Consider the following 18882-nt stretch of genomic DNA (forward strand, 5'->3'; position numbering starts at 1 on the left):
GAATCAGGCATTTCTCATTCAGCTGCCTATTCTGCCTTAAATTGTCTTGAAATTTTACTGATGTGAGAGTGTTATTTCTTGCAGCAACACGTGGTCTAAAGGCTGCCTTCAGAGATCCACGGGAGTAGAACCCCACAGAGTTGTGATTAAACTTGTTAAACTGGGGAATCGACATGTTAGATTGATGGTGTTTTAGAAGAGTCACATGCACAGCATTTAAATGACCATCTTGTTTCTTCAGCTGGACACAGTTCCAGGATGCTATTTGGAAAAGAATGAGAATTGTTTTTCTAGGAGTTACAGCCAAGGTTTTGTTGAGCTGTTTCAAGGCCATCATCAACAATTCTTTCTGAAACTGTTGTGTACCTGCTATTGTTAAAAGAAACGCCCATATTTACTGTGACTGAAAGGCCTTAGAAATAAATAAACATTTTTTCAGTTGGCCGCCTTTGAGCACCCAGCACAGTGTTTAGTCAGCAGTATTGCCCATCTGTTGACAGTCACGTTTTGTTTCCACCCGTGTTCAAAGCAAAGCATTTCTCCAGTCTTCTGGCATTTTTGAGGGCTATAAAACTAACTGTGAACCTAACATGCTGTTAAAATCTTATTCGCCTTAAATTTAGACCCATTTCCCACTCCACCAAACGCACACTTCTGCACCTCTCTGAGAGTGAAGACCCTATCAGTGCCTAGAACTGATGTGCTGGTTCTGTAGGTTAACTAGTGCGGCACATGACCTCAAAGAAAAGCAGAAGTTGGCCATAACCACTAACTGATGTGCTCCTACCTGAACACCGGAAACTCAGGCAAAATAAGGACTTGGAATCACAAAATCATTAAGGTTGGAAAAGAACACTAAAATCATCCAGCCAGCCCATCACCACCATGCCCAATAAACTCTCACTACTGGATACCACTATAATTAAATTCAATACTCTAAGAATAGCGGGGATGTGCTGTTATAGCACTAATGACCAGGACAGAGGTTTTGAATAAAAGAAAGATATAAAAGCCAAGAGCTGAGGTACAGAGCCATGCGTTAGGAGTGCCACGGTCTGCACAGTAAATTTAGAAGTATAACATGAATAAACCAAAACCATTCTGCTGAAGGGTGAAGAAGTCGTACTGGGTACTGCTAGGCAGTTCATTACAATGCCCTGGGGCTAAGTTTGGGAATCAGTAATGATCCGCATAACAGTCTTAGCAACTCTAACTGATAATTCTCTGTTTGTCTGGAAACTGGTTTTCCAGATAAAGAATGAAGATGCAAAGCCAGTAATAGAGGAAGGGTAATGAGATTTCCTGCATTTATTTCATGTGAAGGTACTAAGCTCAACAGAAATATATATTTAAACAAACAAACAAACAAACAGTGAATTAGGGTAGAACTCACCCTATGTAAATCACCCTATATTGCCCCAGGGAAACAGATATTCAAAAATCTACATCATTCCAGAACCGAAGGAACAAATTGTTTTTCTTTTCAGATAATCAGTACTGCCGCAGTCGAGGCAAAAGGGAACAGGGATCATAAGGGGAGGGTTATAAACAGAAAACATGACAGAAATTGGAAGCAAAACTTAAAATGTAATGTGCTGAATGCAGAAGGACGACCTCCATCCCAGATCTCTGCAAAACTGCCAAATTCAATTTCAGTTCTGGTAAGAGATACTTTTAATAACTATTTAGTCAGGGATCATGACACTGAACTGTAGAGCAGTAAATGCTGGCTTGGATTAACAGCCATGAGAGCATCCAAGCTTTTCCAAACAGAAAAAAAATACATTAACTGTCCCAGGCCTTGTTTTTTTTTTGAGAGAGAGAGAGCTGTGCTGGGGATTGAGGCTAAAGCTGTGGGGAACTGGAAGCCAGGAGAAGAGCTGGCTTATGGTGAAAGAGCAGAAGATGATTTTGAGGGAAGGCAAATTAGGCTGGATGAAAGTCACTGGGAGAGTTGCTCAGTGATTAGTCTTGGGGCAGATTTAAAATATATTTTCCTTACCAAATTCTGGCACCAACTGCAGCACTGATAGAATTTGTTAAGAGAGAAGCAGTGGCAGTATTTGACCAGTAAGCAAAAAAGAATACTAGATAGCAATGGACATTTGAGGGCTGACATAGCAGAAATGGGATATGAGGTATTCCAGTCTACAAAACCCAGAATAGTTCCATTAGAGATTACAGTTAAAAATGCCACTGACTTCATTATCAGGAATCACATCCATCCATCACAGAACAACTATGAGACTCTGAGGTAATGCAGCCATGCAGGAGGTAATGGTTTTCTTTGCTGATTGAGAAAACTGAGTTTGTTGCGTGAACCTGGGATCCTCTTTTTCATTGCACAAAGAGATTAGAAGAGTTTGTTTTGGGATTGAAAAGGTTGAGAGGGACAGAGAAGACAGAACAGCTGTCTGCAAGAATTGTGTGATGTATGCACAAATAACATGGAGGTAGATTTGATGGCTCACAAAATTCTTTCTAGTTAAATTTTCCTGTCTACATTGTAGCTTACATCTATCTTTGCATTTCTTATATAGTTTAATAAACTGTGCCTCTCATACATACATTAAGAAACTGGTCTCCAGGTGGAGTCCAGGAACGAGTGGCATTCCTTAGGGGTCAAAAAATAAATTGGAAACAGCAACCAAAAACTTTTACCTGCCCAAGTCATTCCTGCTTTGGCCTATCTGAGAAGCAGCCATGGCACACTGCATTTTTCACAGGGAAGTGTTTATCCACAAGAGCATCCACAGCACAGAACAGTGCAAACAGAAAGGTGAAAGATGAGGAAATAGAAACTTAAGCAGACAGAATTTCTAAGGTTTTGCAGTTTATTCTCTTTCAGCAGAAAACAACTCTTCTGCATATCAGAAGGAAAACAAGGACTAGATTTCCAGCTAGAGACAAAAGCTGAAGTAATCAAAACCCAGCCATTTTTTAATTTTTTTTCCCCAAAACTCAACTAAATATATTCCAGTTAACAGCATTCTTCAGAAGAAAAAATGCTATTTTCAAAGAAGGAATTCTGATTCCTGGAACAAAAAATACTGCATAAATGTTCCTCACATTTGCTCTGCGCCAAAGAAATGGCATTAACACAATGAATTAATTTAATGGCTGAAAACGTAAAGTAAACAATAAAAGACAGGAAGTTTGAAGTTATGACTCCCCACGGCAACAATAAGCAGAAAAGGTCTGACAGTAAATGCTGACATTACATGCATTCACTGGAACTCCAGAGACTGCTGGCCTTGGAGATGGGGCCTGATAAAGGGTATTGCAGTTTATGTTCTTGAATGTACCCAGAAATGAAGAAGTCATTTAGGTATGAACATCAGCTGGCCCACTGACAGGCAGTGATACTCAGGAAACAATACACTTGCACTGCAAGCTCTAATCTTCTTTTGAAGACTGACAATTGTTAATAAGATTTACTGTATAAGCAGATAGAAACCAAAGCATCAGCTTCCTCCTTTAGGAGATGATAAGGGTTTTTCTTGAAGGCTTTTTATACAATATTCATTAAGGAGATTTAAGGGTTCCATTCTCTCAGGAAATGAGGCAATGGTAACCAAGAAGTTCTGTTTGGGCGTTACAGCTATTCATAGCAACCATGCTGTTGGAATTGGTCACAAATACTTATTAATTTAACCTCGTGGTCACCACGTTTATGGCTCTGGGTAGATTTAATTGATCTTTGATTCAGAACATTTGAAATGGTTTTCTGTTCAGGCCAACCTTTATATGCCAGTCTGTACTATGAATAGGAAAGCAGCATCTCTAGTGCAGAAATAGCTTAGAGGAATAGTACTGGGAAGGCTCAGTTAACTAATCAAAAATGTTTTATTTTTTCTACTACTACAGTCTACCACTGTTTAAAAAATACAAACTACTGATAATATCAACCTAATTTTTGTCATGTCATATAAAGCAATACATCGGCTGAAGTCCATTTGAGTGTGACTTGATGCAAGTTCAAATCAGCAGTGCCCTAATAGCATTATTTTGTGCAGCTTGATCCGTGTCACAGCAATGATAGCTATGATCTCATCCCACTGTCACAGTGTCATTCATCATTATAAGAGGTCAGATTTTCCCATCTTCAGAAGCAAAGGCTGAAAAGTCATGATAAGAATTGCTCTAAATGTTATGTTTGTGGCAATGCAGTGAGCTAGTGGACAAAAACATCTTTGTTTTTATCTGTTGCTTTAAGAACTTACACAAGTATCAAATTTAACAGAAAAAAAAAATAAAGAGAGAGAATCTATATGAAAACTATCCTTAAAAATGATTTTTAAAATAACCTAGGACATATTTTGATAGAACTAGAAAGTACTCAATGGAGAAACCTATGCAGAAGCTGGCTGGACTCCATTCTACACATGCAGAAGTTCAGGAAGAGGAGAGTGAAATTGTAATTTTTGCCACTGAAGGTCAGATAGTCAAGTAACTGCCTTGTACACAGAGTCCTCACTCATCTAAAATAGCTAGTGTTTGCTCTGCTTGGATGTGTTGGAGATCACCTAGTTTTTAAAAGCATCTGAAACTTGCGTTTGTTTTCTTGACCTTACCCGTTTCTGGCTGCATCGTACAATCAAGAAGGTCTCAATACTGTGCTCTTTCAGATAAGCATTGCGTTCCCCTCCAAAGCCCAGCTCCACCTCGTAGTCTCCATTGAGATAGTTCAGGGTTGCTTTTGTTATGTGGATGCGCCTTACAGGAAACAAAAGATAAGACAGTTTTGTAGGCCTGAGAAATTATCATCTGTCTACAAGCCAGTTCCTGTCAGCAACAAACTACATGTCCTGCAACAAACAAGCAATAAAAACAACTTATTTAGCCATGCCAATACACTTACTTACAGATGTGCACTGCAAGTTCTGTCTGCTTTAGAGGAAGCAGGGAAGAAGACAAACTCTAAAGTGAGAAGCATGTTACACATCCATTTATAAACACATCCTTAGATATAAAGACTTGATCACTCTAACAGATATGTATTTTTTGGCCCATATTGTAGCACATATCTTTTTTTGTTGCATCCCTTAAGTCACTGGTACACGAGTGCCCTGTAGAGGTAGCCCATCGAGTATCATAGTCATGCACGTCCTTCCAGCACAGAGATGACATGGAAAGTTTTTCAGAGCAAATATTTCCCAGGGTCAGAGTGGCAGCAGGTCAGACTTCAGCTGGTCTGAACAGTCGTGAAACAAGAATTGATTCTGCTCTCTCAAAGGAGAGCTTCAAAACAGAAAGCAGGACTGAAACAACTCTTCTCTTAACACCCACCACCAACTAGGATGCACTCCAGAAGGTGCTGCTGACATACAGCCACATCTCTTTGGAACTGTGTCCAACTCTCAGCACTCACACAGACATGCTCTTTTCCACTGTAGCTATCAGCTTTGTTTCACAGAGAAGCAATTCAGTTCTTACTAGAGAAGGATATGCCCATCTTGAGAATTTGTAAACTTTCTGTAACTTAAGACGTGTATATAGACAACTGAATAACCTTGATAACATCTGCATACATTTAGAAAGCTATAACCACAGCTAGTTTTACAGCAGGTATACAGACTGTCAAAACCTCTTTCCCTCATTTCCACAACTCACTGCCAAGTGTCAGACACAAAAACAACACCCAGGTGACCATGACAGCTTTGAGGAAGTAACTTACCCAGCTTTGCCCCCTGCTTCCATGTGGTTGGCTAATGTAACGTCATTTGACCACACATCGAACTGCCACTTCCTAAGGCCCAAGACCCCACAGTGAACTCTCCCACTGTGGATTCCAACCCTCATGTTGACGTTTACTCCTGTCACCTCCCGGACTAATCTGAAAAAAGATATGGGAAAAGAGAGATCACTAAGAACTGCAGTCAGTAGCACAGACTCGCACCCAGAATACAAACATCCATACTGACCTACATATTATTTATGCATACACACAGTGCTGCTCATCCACAGTAACAGGACAACAAAACAAAACCAGATAGACTGTACCATATTTGGATGGCTTGGCTGACCAAACAGAGCACTAATAAGATTAGAGGACCCCTTGAAGTAAATCTATGCCCTCTGAACTCACAGCCAAGTTGAAAAAAACATGAAAAAAGTCTTTGGGAACAGTGAAAGGAATAAAGCATCGGTCTCTGATTTCCATACCAAAGCTGGACATAACCTGCCAGCACTCAGACTCATTAAGACTAATAGCATGTTTCAAAGAGAAAAAGGAAATGATTTCAGAGATCTTAATTTGTCTGTATGGCACCATGCTTCAACTGTTCCACAGAAGAAACATGATATGTGTGTGAAATACCCTATTGGCATAGGAAAGCTTGAATGGGTCTTAGAGCTACAAGCAGAGCAGCAAAACCAGAGAACCACATCTATTGCAGTTACTCCAAACAGGCTGCTACAAATACTCAAGTTCTGATTTTAATGAGATCTTGGATGCTCTGTTTACTCCCCAAATGACTGCTGGAATACTTTGTGGGTTTTGCTCTTTTAGGGCAAAAGTTAACTTCAAGAGTTGTTCACATGAAACACATACTCAGGAATGTGAGTAGGGGAGAGTCTTGATGAAGCCATCAGAACAATTCTGCTTCTCATTGTTGCTGGTCATACCATTTCCAGAATGCCCATGTTCCATGTGGAAATTCACCTTCATCATACAGGACAGCCTTTTCCTTTGAGCTGTTAGCAGAGTAAAGTCATACTTTGTACCTACCAGATTTCAATCTCTTTGGTCTTCAAGTTCATCTACTCCTTACGTAACATCTTGGACACATAAGTCCTCCCAGTTTCCTAACATCAACACAGAGCTAATATTTAACTTCATCTATGAATGAAAACGATGATTAAAGATAAACCAATTCTGGATTCAAATTCACTCCTTGCAGTGTAATGCACACCTTAAAAGGATGTTCAAGATATTTCTCTTTGAAACAGCTCCTACCCTACACTTACAATACCATTCTGCTTTCAATCTCTATCTTCTGATAGTTCATTATGTTGAACACTGTTTTAATAAAAATAATAAACAAGTTCACAAACAAGTTGCTGAAATTCCCTAGAAGGGAAGGGAAGCTCCATATAGATAAGGTACCACTTAAAGAGCTTGAACTACCTCACTTCAGAAAGTATACAAAACCAGAGCCATGAAAATGCAGCTGCAGCCATAAGTTTTGCAAGGACAACAGCAGCTGTAATGTGCATGCAGTGCTGGGGAGGGAGGAGGAAAACACTGCATGACAGCCACAACGCCCACAAGTGCCAATGGCCATGGATGGGAAGGTGACTTCTGCAGCAACCAAATAAGCTTGGCTACCCTTCATAAACAAAAGGAAATACTTTTGTTATTTTTTTTAATTTTAGATTTATACCAGAAATACAATGAATTTCTGATCTGCTCCTGTTGTGTACAGATGAAATAGGCCTACAAGCAGGCCCTAGTGTTCATGAACCCTACAGTTGAACCTTCAATAGGTATTTGTTACCTGAATTGTGAAACCTCTTACGATTCCTAGGGTAGAAGGAGGAGGGAGAAGCAGGGGGAAGGAAAACAGCATCATCTTCCAGACTTATTAAACGATAACACTGTTAAATGCAGTCATTCCACAGCAAGTGGGAAACTGGTTTCAAAGGCTGCTGAAGAGCTATTTTTAAACAAGCATCAAGTGCACTTCAGCTTGGTTTATTTCAAGGGGAGGTAGGTTGTAGCTAATCAGTGAAGTCTAGACATCTGAGGTGTTACTCAGCCTTGTGGGGGTTATGTGTCAAGGTCTATGGATTTCATCAAGTCAGCCACTGCAGAAAGTGAGACTTTTCTGGCCAACGTACACACAATTTTCTTCATAGGGTTGGTTCTGTAAGAACCTTCTTGAGTTTGACAAGACACTTTGTCACCTGCCACTTAACTGTACTTTGTGTGGAATAAATAGCATCCTTCCAAGGACTACTGAAAACCAGTTACTTACAACTCTTTATTTTGCACCTTGCATACAAAGCCCAAAAGGAGTCTAGTGCAAAGTAATAAGAGTTTAGACCAGACAAGAGCTAGTAGGTCCTAACAAGGTACATTGTATGCAAAACAAAGAAATGCTGCTACCTATTGCTTTTTGAATAGGCTCTCCTAGTTGAAAACACTGCTCTTCAAACAATGTATTTGTGTTGAGAAAATGATGCTGAGAACTGTGGGTGTCTGTTTGCATCCTTGCAGAAATCCAAATTAAAAGATGTACTGTGTCAAGTTCAGACTGGGTACCTTTAGTCTTTCCCAAGATTAAATGAAATCCCAATCTACTTACTGAGGAAAATGAGAAGAGCACTGCATATAGACATCTCTACTAGTACTGCAGATATTTTAGAAGATGTTTTCACAAAGAGAAAAATAGAAGAGAAAGGAAAAGATGCAGATTCTTTGGGCAGAAAGGATGGCGTAGATATTGAGGTATGCTCAGTTACCATTCAAAACTGAACGAACTTTGTGCCTAAACTTACATGCACTCACCAAACAGATCTCATTTCCCCACATGCTGAAAGTACTGGCATGTGAGAGTTTACATCTGAAGCAATCACTATTCAATATTGTTTGTGATCCTCCAAGTAATGTTACTAGATAAGGGTCTCGCGTTTGTTACTTCCCAAAGATGGTGGTGGTCTGGACAAATACAGAAGAAAAATTTAAAAGAAAAATCCTAAAATGGAGATGTAAGTAGAAGTAAAAAGCATCATGGATATGCCTGTGTCAGACCAACATTGTGGGTTTCCTCAATAATTTGTCTAAAGTCAGAAAGTGCTGAATCTGACCTACTTGGTATCAGAGCACATGGAGAAGGATTAGCTTAACTGGAAAAGACAGACCTTAGCAGAGGAGTTGTGCTGTGAGTAAAAAGCTGGTTTAAAGACTAATAACTACAGAGTGATTGAAATTTAATAAAGTTATTATTAATCCTTTGATTTCTGTTGTTCACTGGAATCCTCTGGGAATGAGACTTCCATCAGCTATGGTAACCTTTGCCTTTGTCATCAGGAGAAGGAGCTCTGATCTCCACATGGCTGTAACAGACTTAAGCATCTATTTTTCTGCTGTGAAACCTTCAGTGCATTTTGTTATCTTATTCCAGCTGTTCTCTACTGCCATCAGTCCCCTGGCCTGGCAATCTTGCTGCAATGCATGGAAGATCTAACTGAAAGTAAATCTCCTTGCTATTTGTTCTGAAATTCTTCATGGGGAGTATGGTACTTACGAGATGGCCTCTATCATATCCATTCCCATTTCAACACAGCAGTGTGCATGATCAGCTCTTGCTTCTGGCAACCCAGACACACAGTAATAGCAATCACCCAGGATCTTGATACGTAAACAGTGGTTCTCCTAAAAAAATAATAATAATAAAGGAGAGAGAAGTATTCAGCTTATATTCATGCTTGCAATAGCTTGCCTTTTAGGGCAGAGAACATTTACAGAAATCCAGTGAACCAGCACAGTATGTCATTCTTGCAACAGGAAAAAAAATATATATCAGAATTTTAAAAGAAAACTTACAGCTGCTAGTTTATCAAATCTGGCAAAGAGCTCGTTCAGCGTCATGACCAGCTCCTGAGCAGTGCACTGGGAGGCCAGACTTGTGAACCCCTCTATGTCTGCAAAGAGGATGCTTGGGAAAAAAAAGAGAAAAAAAAAAATGAAAGCGTCATAAATTTGTTGCTGATATTTGTGTAAGCTCTGGGGTGGAAGTCCTGGGTTGGGTAGATGTGAAATAGGGGTGTCCCAGCCCTATAGGAGCAGCCTCTACAGGGTTTTAAAAGGGCTGAAAACCCCATGGCCTTTCTTTCTCCCACCTCTACTCTGTGACAGAAAACGTACAGCATGTTGGGAACCAAAGGTGCTGTGATAAAGCTACCAACCATTATTAATAGCCGGGCTCCCTTATACAACGGCCAGGGCAGCCCAACCCATTTACCATTTCCTTCACATTCCTGCATCCATCAGCTCAGTAACATTGCCTAATTCTCAACTCCACTGTAGGAAAACAACACACCTCTGCCCCCTTCCCACCCCCACCCTTCCAAAGTGCAGTCACATCACAAAGTCCCTATAATACACAGAGCCTCAGAAATTATTCTGTCTCAGAAACAATTACAACACTGAAAACACTGATTTGCAATCAAACAAAGCCATTATGCTGCATTTGAAACTGTTCAGCAAAACAAGCACCAGATTCTGCCTATATAGACCTCAGACAGTATTTATATATGCCTGCACATAGATACAAACATAAAACTCATAAGTCACATCTTATTGTATTAGAACATTTAACAACTAGCTGAATTCTTCTTTGAAGCTGCAAACTGAATTTGAATGAAAAGAGAAATTAAAAATGTACATAACAAGCACTTTAAAGCTGTTTCTTCTCTGTAAAATAAAACTCTGACATGTCTTCAGCAACTGCAGGAACTGTGAGTTCAGTGGTAATTCCCCACAATGTCTTCAGATAAGAAGCAAAGACACAAAAAAACTCAACAAAACATTTTCACAAGCATTTTTTGCAAAAACCCCCAAACACTTTGAATTCTGGCATGCTTTTCATGCTCTTTTTCTACATTTCAACTCCAATAAATCACCAACCATACCACATTAAATATTTATTTGCTAGTCAGACTGAGGTTAAATTGTACAAGGAAAATACAAAAGAGGAACGCAGGGATGTCTGAATGAAAATATACTTTGCCATTTTTAAAAACACTTGACAAAATATACACAAAATATATCAGTGCTTCACATATTTACAAATAGAAGCAAACTTCCCAAAGAAACATACTTGAAATCTACTGTAATCATCATGATGTCTATATTGCTGCCTAAGCAACTTAAGTATGCAATGTAGAAATAGGAAATTCATCCACCTTCAGTGGCAGTAACAAAATGCATCTTGTTGCAAGCTGAAAATCCACATAATGCTTCTATAACGTGACTGCTAAGTTTTCAAGAGTGGACTATTTGTCACGCGTGAAAGACACAACATATGAAACACATAAAACCAATGCAAAAACATTCACTCAAAGGGATGTGGATTTGTTCCTGTTCCAGCATAGGGCAAGTAGCAAATTCTTCACTTGAGGACATGTTCACACTCTGCTTTTGTGTGTGTGTGTTATTACAGATGTGTGTGTTAAAACGTGTGTTATTACAGATGTGTGTGTTAAAACAGGAGAAGTATAGAGCAGACCGTGCAATGTGACAATGGGTATATCTGAAAACTCTACACAGGGATTCCCTGACCTGCCTCCTCATGCCCCATTCAGAAAATTATTGCCGTTGTAGTGCCCTAATAAACACGGATAAATGACTGAAGGCTGCCCCCTCTTTTTGCTATCACAGTCACACCAGATAAATGCATCAGATATTCCCAGAGGTTAAACTGTAGCAATATTTTCAACTACGTAAATGAAGCAATCAGTGGAGACCTATGGAGGCAACCTATGCACAGATTCATGGCCTTTTAAATTTAAACTACCTGATTACAACATTGTCTGAAACTTCCAATCTTCTGCAGGCGACCGACAAATTGATTTTTGTTTGAATTCAGCAGCTAACTCCTTTGGGTTGATCCTAGTCTTGCACTTCCAAGGACAGCTGCAGCCCCACATGCAGCACTCTGGCCAAGTTCTTGAAAACTGCAATTATAAGCAATTACAAATGGGTTTATTATGACAGCAAAACCTGGAAAAGTTGCAAGATGGGACTCGAAAATGCATTAAGTGCATGAGCTAGAAGCAGTATTTGGAAGTTAATTCTGTCTGATGCCTCTGTTAGAAAGCCAACATTTATTCCATCAGACGCTTCCCTGGGTGAGTGTTTTGTTTGAGGAAAGAGGAGTGCATAAAATAATTTCAACAGAGTCAGCTTGATCATTTTGGAAATAAATATCAAGGAAAAATAAGTTTGGTTTATCTAAAGTAAAGGAATGATTCAGCTCTTTTTTAGATGCTTCCTGCCTCCTCAGAGTCTTCAACATGGACATGATGTTAGGCAATAAGGGAAAGACCTCCATCCAGCATGTGTTTTGCTGTTTATATGAAAACCTGCTTAGAATTGGTTAAGTATTAAGTAACCCCTTCACATGACTTTGTGGTTAACAAAAAGGCATCTATCTGACTGAGCACGGTGCCCTCTTCCATGTCTGTTAACTGAGTAACACAGCAGCAGACTGGAGAAAGAACAGCACACAACTGCTAGAGAAAACAGCCCTTTCAAACAGGATTCCAGCTTGTAGCCTCTGTACTCTGTTGTCAACAGTAAGCTCTGAGAGCCACTAAATCACATTTTACTCCTCCTGCCTCATCTGTTCCCTCAGCATGCTCCTGCTAGCACTGTTCCAGCAGCTCCAGCAAACAAAAAGTGAGCTTATCATTGCCCAGTCCTGCCAGTGGCCTGTAAAAAAGGAATGGGGAATCAGTATATGAAGTGTTGTGCCATGCCATGTTTGTTCCTTCTGTTACTAGCCCCAGTAACCCCTAAATTCACCATCTTCCTTGCAAAATATGCAACAGCCTAGAAGAAACTAGGGAAAAATATTTGTATTACCTATCAAATAATGGCATGTGAACTTCATCCTGTGTTTAACCAGAACTTTTCTTTAAGAAAGAACCTGTTAGGTCTCCTTGAACATGCAGCACACTGTGAGGCTGCAGGAACATCTCTCACTCCTGCAAGCTCATTGCACTGAGATCAGGAGCCTTTGGCACAGAGCTTCTCCCCCGAAACCGGGTCTTCATCCACAGTTCAGTTCAGACCTTCATTTCAGACTAGCCCTAGTAATGAGAAGATTGCTGCTGCTGATGGATGACTGTAATGAAGGGCACAACTTAAACCAACTATTTGTCAGTCTTCAGAGGTCAAGGCATTTCCTTGCTGGTGGGAGCATAGTGCCAGTAATAGGCCTTCCTTGTGCCAAAATCTGGGGTAAATGACAGTGGTCAGCAGAAGGTCAAATGACATAATTCCTACAGTTATAAAATAACGTGAGATAAGTGAGTGGTTTAGAAGCCATATTACATGAAGCTGACTGGAAGGGACTGACCACACAATCTGCAGTCTGGGCTTCAGCATCTATTATCAGCAGAGGGTCCCAGTCCCTTCTGGAAGGCTATTACTGTGTGGAAAAACCAGTTTTACGAGTAATTAAAATGTTGTAATGGCTTCCAACCTCTTGATATATTTTCCACTTCATCACTGACTTCAGTTACCATCTGATTTGGGTTTTGTCCAGCAGTAACCAGGGCATGGCCTCAAAAAAAAAAAAAAAAACCATACAAAAAAATAGTTCTGGGAAGGAAGGGCAAGAAAAGGGGAGTTAACATTGATTTTACTAGGTTTTTCAAAAATTATTTCTGTTTAATTTAGGTCGAAAAGTACCACAAATTGTGTTATCGGGTAGAGGTGAATACTTTCCTAAGCTCCTATTTCAGCTCCTATTTCCAGCAAGGACTGACTCAAGACATCATAGCTGTACAAGGCAAGCTGAGCTTGTGGCTGTTGCCCCATGTGGCTCGTGACACTGGTGGAAATGAGAAACAAGGAGGAGCTTGAGAAGCTTCCAGACCCTGTTGCCATCACCACTTCTCAGAGCCTGCAGTGGGAACCTGTCCAGCCAGTGGTGCTGCTCCATGACGCAGAGCCCACAGAGGCCTGCAATTGCTCTCCCTGTCCCATTGCATCTCAGTCACAGCCACTGCAGACCATTTAAAAGTAGCTCCTGTAAATCAGGCAATCCTCACTGGGACTGCACAGCTAGCACACCCCAAGGCAGAAGCACTGCAGCATCTTCCGGTTGGCAAAGGAAAGACTTCTTAGCAAAAATGTGGGTAAGGAGAGAGATCTTGCCAGAAAGCAAAGAACCAAAGGAGTAGGAAGAGCTAAGCAAAAAGTGCTAAGTAGAAAAACCACATGGGATTTTTAAAACCCACAGACACCTACTCAGAATGATTCTGAAGCGCAGCCTTAAATGTCTGAAGCTAATAGAGTTATCAAAGGAGGGATGCAACACAGCCAGGTTTCCATGCAAATGCAGGACTGTTCAAAACGCTAAATTAAATCATCAGTATTTCTAGTGTAAAAACAAAAAAACAGTTGTGTTCTATTTTGAGACATGTGCGTGCCATGTACGCCAGCCACAACATAAATCAAGCAAGGCAAGAAACACAAACCCTATCACCATCACAACGGTAATGCCAGTCATGAATATAAACACCATGTGTTACTGGAAACCAAACACCACAGGCACTGCATGGGAAACAACAAAACCCCAGACTTGGTAAGCTTTAATGACTTATGAAAACAGCAAAGTGCATCTGACTAGATGTGAATCAAAGCCGTGGTATTTCACTTTAATGAAGGGTACCTAAAGGGAAGGAAAAGTTAATGCACCAAAATAAAATAATAATCGCTCACTAAATACAAGCTCACTAATTTGCACTCACAAGTAAAGGTCTAACAAGGAAAAGCCATTTGCTGTAGACACAGCATGTGCACGTTGTTGAATTCACTAGGCTAACTGGCACGGATAATGTCTCAAGCGTGCTGCTGTTATTTCACAACACCTGCTACTATTGGCGTTGCAGGTTGTTAAGTGACACTACAAACAAGGAAGTAGAAGGAAGGATGGATTGAGATGCAGATGACAAAACTCTCAGTTGAAGGGTTGGGTTGAGCTCTGTAACAGCAAATTAAATTTCTTTAGGACCACAGAATGACTGAGGTTGGACAGAACCTCTGGAGATCCTTTGGTCCAACCCCTGCTCAGGTGGGGTCACCTACAGCCAATTGCCCAGGACTGTGCCCAGGAGGTTTTTGAGTAAAAAGACCATCTCTCTAATCTCTCCTTGACTTTTATGGTCATTTCAGAAGTTCCACATCGCCACCAGAAGTTCCATTTTCTATTGGAAATCATCTATTGTAATTGAGCTGTAGCACTTATGTGATGCATTGATCAGCTGGACTGCTCCATTTTGGGAACAGCCGTGCTAGCTCAACTTGGGTGAGAAAGCACATATGTACACAAATGCTGTGATAATACGATAAGCAGAGTAAAACTTCAGAGAAAGAAAGAATGAAGTAAGACAGGATGAAATATACACACACAAAAACAAATATACACACCCTACCAACACAAAAGCCAAGAAAACTTGGTGCCTTCTCACCATTTTCTTAACAGTAAATGCAGAAAGCCCCTGTACCTCTTCTAGAGTAGCCACAAAGGAAGCCCCAAACCACATTCCTTGTTCAGGTTCACTCTGCGGTACCCTATCAACTGTAGCTGGTAGCAGTGTAAGAACTGACATCAAAGCAGTAGACCAGATGGCTCTGGAGACGTCGGCAGCAACGTGCAGACTGCCATCCGCAGAGCTCCTGAACAATGACAGCAAAGCTCATTTGCAAAGATATCAACTCCAGAACCCTATGTTTACTTGATTTTCCCATGTTTGTTCACAGATGAGAGAGTGGAGGTCAGAGCTGCCTGGAGAACACAGAAGGGAGGTGGATATAACCAGCACAAACTACCGGTGTTTGTGGATTTAGCAGTGTCAGCTTAGCAGTGTGCTCCTGGGAACTGCCATCTGAGAGCATCTACCTCTCCTAGCACTCCCAAGAGATGCTGAGAAAAATGGCACTGCGCTTCCCACCACAGTCAGTGCTCCTCATCTCAGTGCCTGCAATCTACTCTTCACTGTCAATGCAGGATATAAGAAGAAACTAAGTTCACCAAACAGCAGCAGGAAGACAGCACCAGTCACACAGGGAAAAGTTTTTCCATGACCTTCACAGGTTTGCAGTCTATAAGTATGAGCAGCAGTCCCAGTTATCAGAAGTTACTCACAGCTAAGCAGTTTTAAAACTCATTTTTAATTTTAAATACAAAAAAAACCCACCCCGTTACTGTCTGTCTCCCTCTAAAAATCTCAAGTTAAATAGATTTTCCTATTTCAGCAGGCTATATTTAACCAGATTGATTCTTCGCTGGGAACAAAAGTAATAAATAGCCTTTTGGGAAGAAAAACTATTTGGGGAAGGCAAAACTAAAAAAGATACACAGTGGCTACCAAGCCTAACTATAGGTGGAGTGCATTACAGATATCTGAGATGAATGGAAGGAATTTTATTAGTACGTTATTACAAGCCAAATTACATGCTGCTGTCTGCTGCACATAATAAACAACATACTAGCTGCCCAAATGAGACTTTGTGCTATTAAGGAGAAATTTCAACCCTTTTACCTGTATCTGAGAAGGGGCTGATGGGAATGAAGATTATAGTGCTGATCAGTGAGGATGAGAAGAAACTTCTAAGTGAGAAGGATGCCAAATCCTTTCCAACTCTGAGGAAGTTTAGGAAAGCAAAGCCTAAGGAAACATGTAGTGCAAAGGAGCCTTATCTACTCAATGGCTGAATAAATAACCATGCTGTGAGAACATCAGCCCCAGTTCAGATCTGGCTGACTGACCACATCTTCTCTTAGGCTCAGAACTTGTCCAGACTCACCCAGGCCTGCCTGACCAGTGCAAAGCAGCTGGCAGCTCTGTCCTCACTGGAGCTGGACCTGGTCCACACCAAAATACATTTCAGATTTGTCTGCCCCACAAAACAGCCAAAAGTTCAGAACTGCATATAGGAGAAAATGGAGAAATCATGCTACTTTCTGTTTTTTTCAAAATTCAACTATATTTTTGTTGTGAGCGCTCTCTTGCAATCTGTTTTCTGGCTTTAGAGCGATGTTTGATGCCAAAATCCTGCCAAAAAAAAAAAAAAAAAACAACCAAAAAAACCCCAAAACCAAAAAAGCACAAGAAGAAAGTCAAAACTAAGAGAGCTCTACAAGAAGGGACCATCCATTACCACCGCAGCTGTAGGAGTCAGGTGCTATTCTTGCCTGCCCTCCTCTGAGAGGAGACACAGAAGCAGTACAATAGGAAAAAGAAACAACTCAGAACTGAAATGAAGCACACTACAGGCAGGGTGCCGCTAACCAGTCAGTCAGATGTCAGAGAAGGCAAAGGAGTAATAATGCTTTGGCATAGAAAGTTAACAGTTTCACATGTGTATCTTGAAATACTGGGTCATGCATAGGGGACAGAGATTGATGAGTCACATGGAATCATAGTTTGGGATGCTTTCTGTTACGGATTGCTCGGTTCCTTGTCTTTACTTTTGAGACAATGAGCTCTTCATTCTATTTAAACAGCTTCCAGTCTGTTTTTCCCTGGTATCATGAATATTTAGTCTAGTGAAAGCAATTTTTCATTCCCTATTCAAAAAGCTGCAATAATTCTGCAAGCAGAGGACATTTCGACCTAACCTTACTTCTTCATTCTCTCCATTCTCTTCCCCAGCATCTTGGCCTTTGGTGATTTAATTGTCCAGCAAGTTCTGTGAGTTGGTGCCTCTTCACTTTTTCCTCTGAATAGTGAGGACATACGAAAAACACCGCGTTAGCATCTACCTGGGTTGCCTCCTATTTACTTCCATGGAAGCTACAAGAGATTCAAAGGGTACAATAATACCATGTGATAGTGCAAATTCTCAGCTACAAAACACTGTTTTTCAACAGTCACCACGATTAGCCATGCATTTTTGCCAGCAATGAACAAGAACCTGCATACTGTGCTCAGAAAAATCTTCACCAGCAGAAGTGATGCACTGTTTCACAGTGTTTCACCACCCACTGCCTCACTGTACTAACAACCACTGTTTGGCCTCCATAAATGTTCAGCAAGCACTGATGAATGTCAATGTGCTTTTTTCCACATGGGGAGTCCAGTTTTTGCTTTGCAGGCAGTTCCATGTCAGACACCATTTTATCAGACATGCCCCTCTGCTGCTGTCTGTCACACAGCAACAACATGGAACAGAATATTGGTGGGAAGGTTCAAGCTCTGCTGCCATACATCCAACAGCGGCCTCAGATGCTGTGGGCCAACATCATAAAACAGAAGGCATTACTTTCAGAGCATCCCTTGTAAATGCTATGACTTACGACATTAACAGGCAACTACACCTTCCCTGTAGCTGTCTAATTCTTTTCAAAGGGAGAAGACTAGGAACAAAAATACTCAAAATATTTCAAGTATAAGCTGAACATAGACAAGTGATGCAGCTCTCCATACTGGCAGATACCATGAGTGTTTGGGAGCTTACCAGATCAATAACGCTGAAGTGGCCATTTGTTGGGAACACTGATTGCTGAAGCAAGGCAACACGAGTCCTACCAGCCTGTCTGGAACAGTCAACAGGCTCGCAGACTCTCTGTCTCCTCCTTTAAATGTAATACAGCAGTTGTGTTTTTAAAATGACACGGAGAAAATGTAAAGAGAAAACCAAAGTATACAGAGACATTTTACCACGAGTGCTTCCTAATGGCCACTTTACTGAGAAGCATCAATGCGATGTTGAGGCTCAAAGTTAAGACATAATTCTCTGTTGTGTGCTCTGAAAGGTGAAACAGTTGACCAAAGAGAATGGTACAGCCCACTTATTGAGCTCAATTATCGTTCTTAATTAATAAACAAACCTGATGATACATTTAATGACAAAGCACATGATGTGTTCAGTGAGAAGTGGGATTGGCTGTAATTTCAGTATTTAATGAAAAGGAAAAAACCTGCAGGAAATTGAACCTGTTATCTGGTGATTGTGAGCTATATTAATACCCCTTACCCGATAAGAACAATTAATGAATAGATACGCACAAGTTACGAGCAAATTTCTCCCAACTTTATGGGGCCCACAATTTAAATGTAAGGCTTTTGTTTCCTTTTTAAAATCCAATCCACTAACACACTGCAACGGACTGATGACACTTAGCTGCCATAGCCCTGCAT

General features: G+C 40.7%; 1 protein-coding gene across 2 annotated transcripts in view; it reads right to left on the reverse strand.

Annotated features, from left to right (window-relative positions):
- ADCY5 (adenylate cyclase 5) overlaps positions 1-18882 on the reverse strand; it is a 187554-nt gene that overhangs the window by 42235 nt on the left and 126437 nt on the right. For both annotated transcript variants that reach the window (XM_015868778.3, XM_085552315.1), the window contains 4 exons: positions 9551-9662; positions 9252-9379; positions 5678-5836; positions 4575-4716 (listed from right to left, as the gene is read on the reverse strand). In XM_015868778.3, coding sequence (XP_015724264.2) covers positions 4575-4716; positions 5678-5836; positions 9252-9379; positions 9551-9662 — 541 coding nt within the window. The remainder of the gene's footprint in view (positions 1-4574; positions 4717-5677; positions 5837-9251; positions 9380-9550; positions 9663-18882) is intronic.

The sequence above is a fragment of the Coturnix japonica genome, chromosome 7 (assembly GCF_054131305.1).
Source record: "Coturnix japonica strain WE chromosome 7, WE-NBRP24, whole genome shotgun sequence".
Lineage (NCBI taxonomy): Eukaryota > Metazoa > Chordata > Aves > Galliformes > Phasianidae > Coturnix > Coturnix japonica.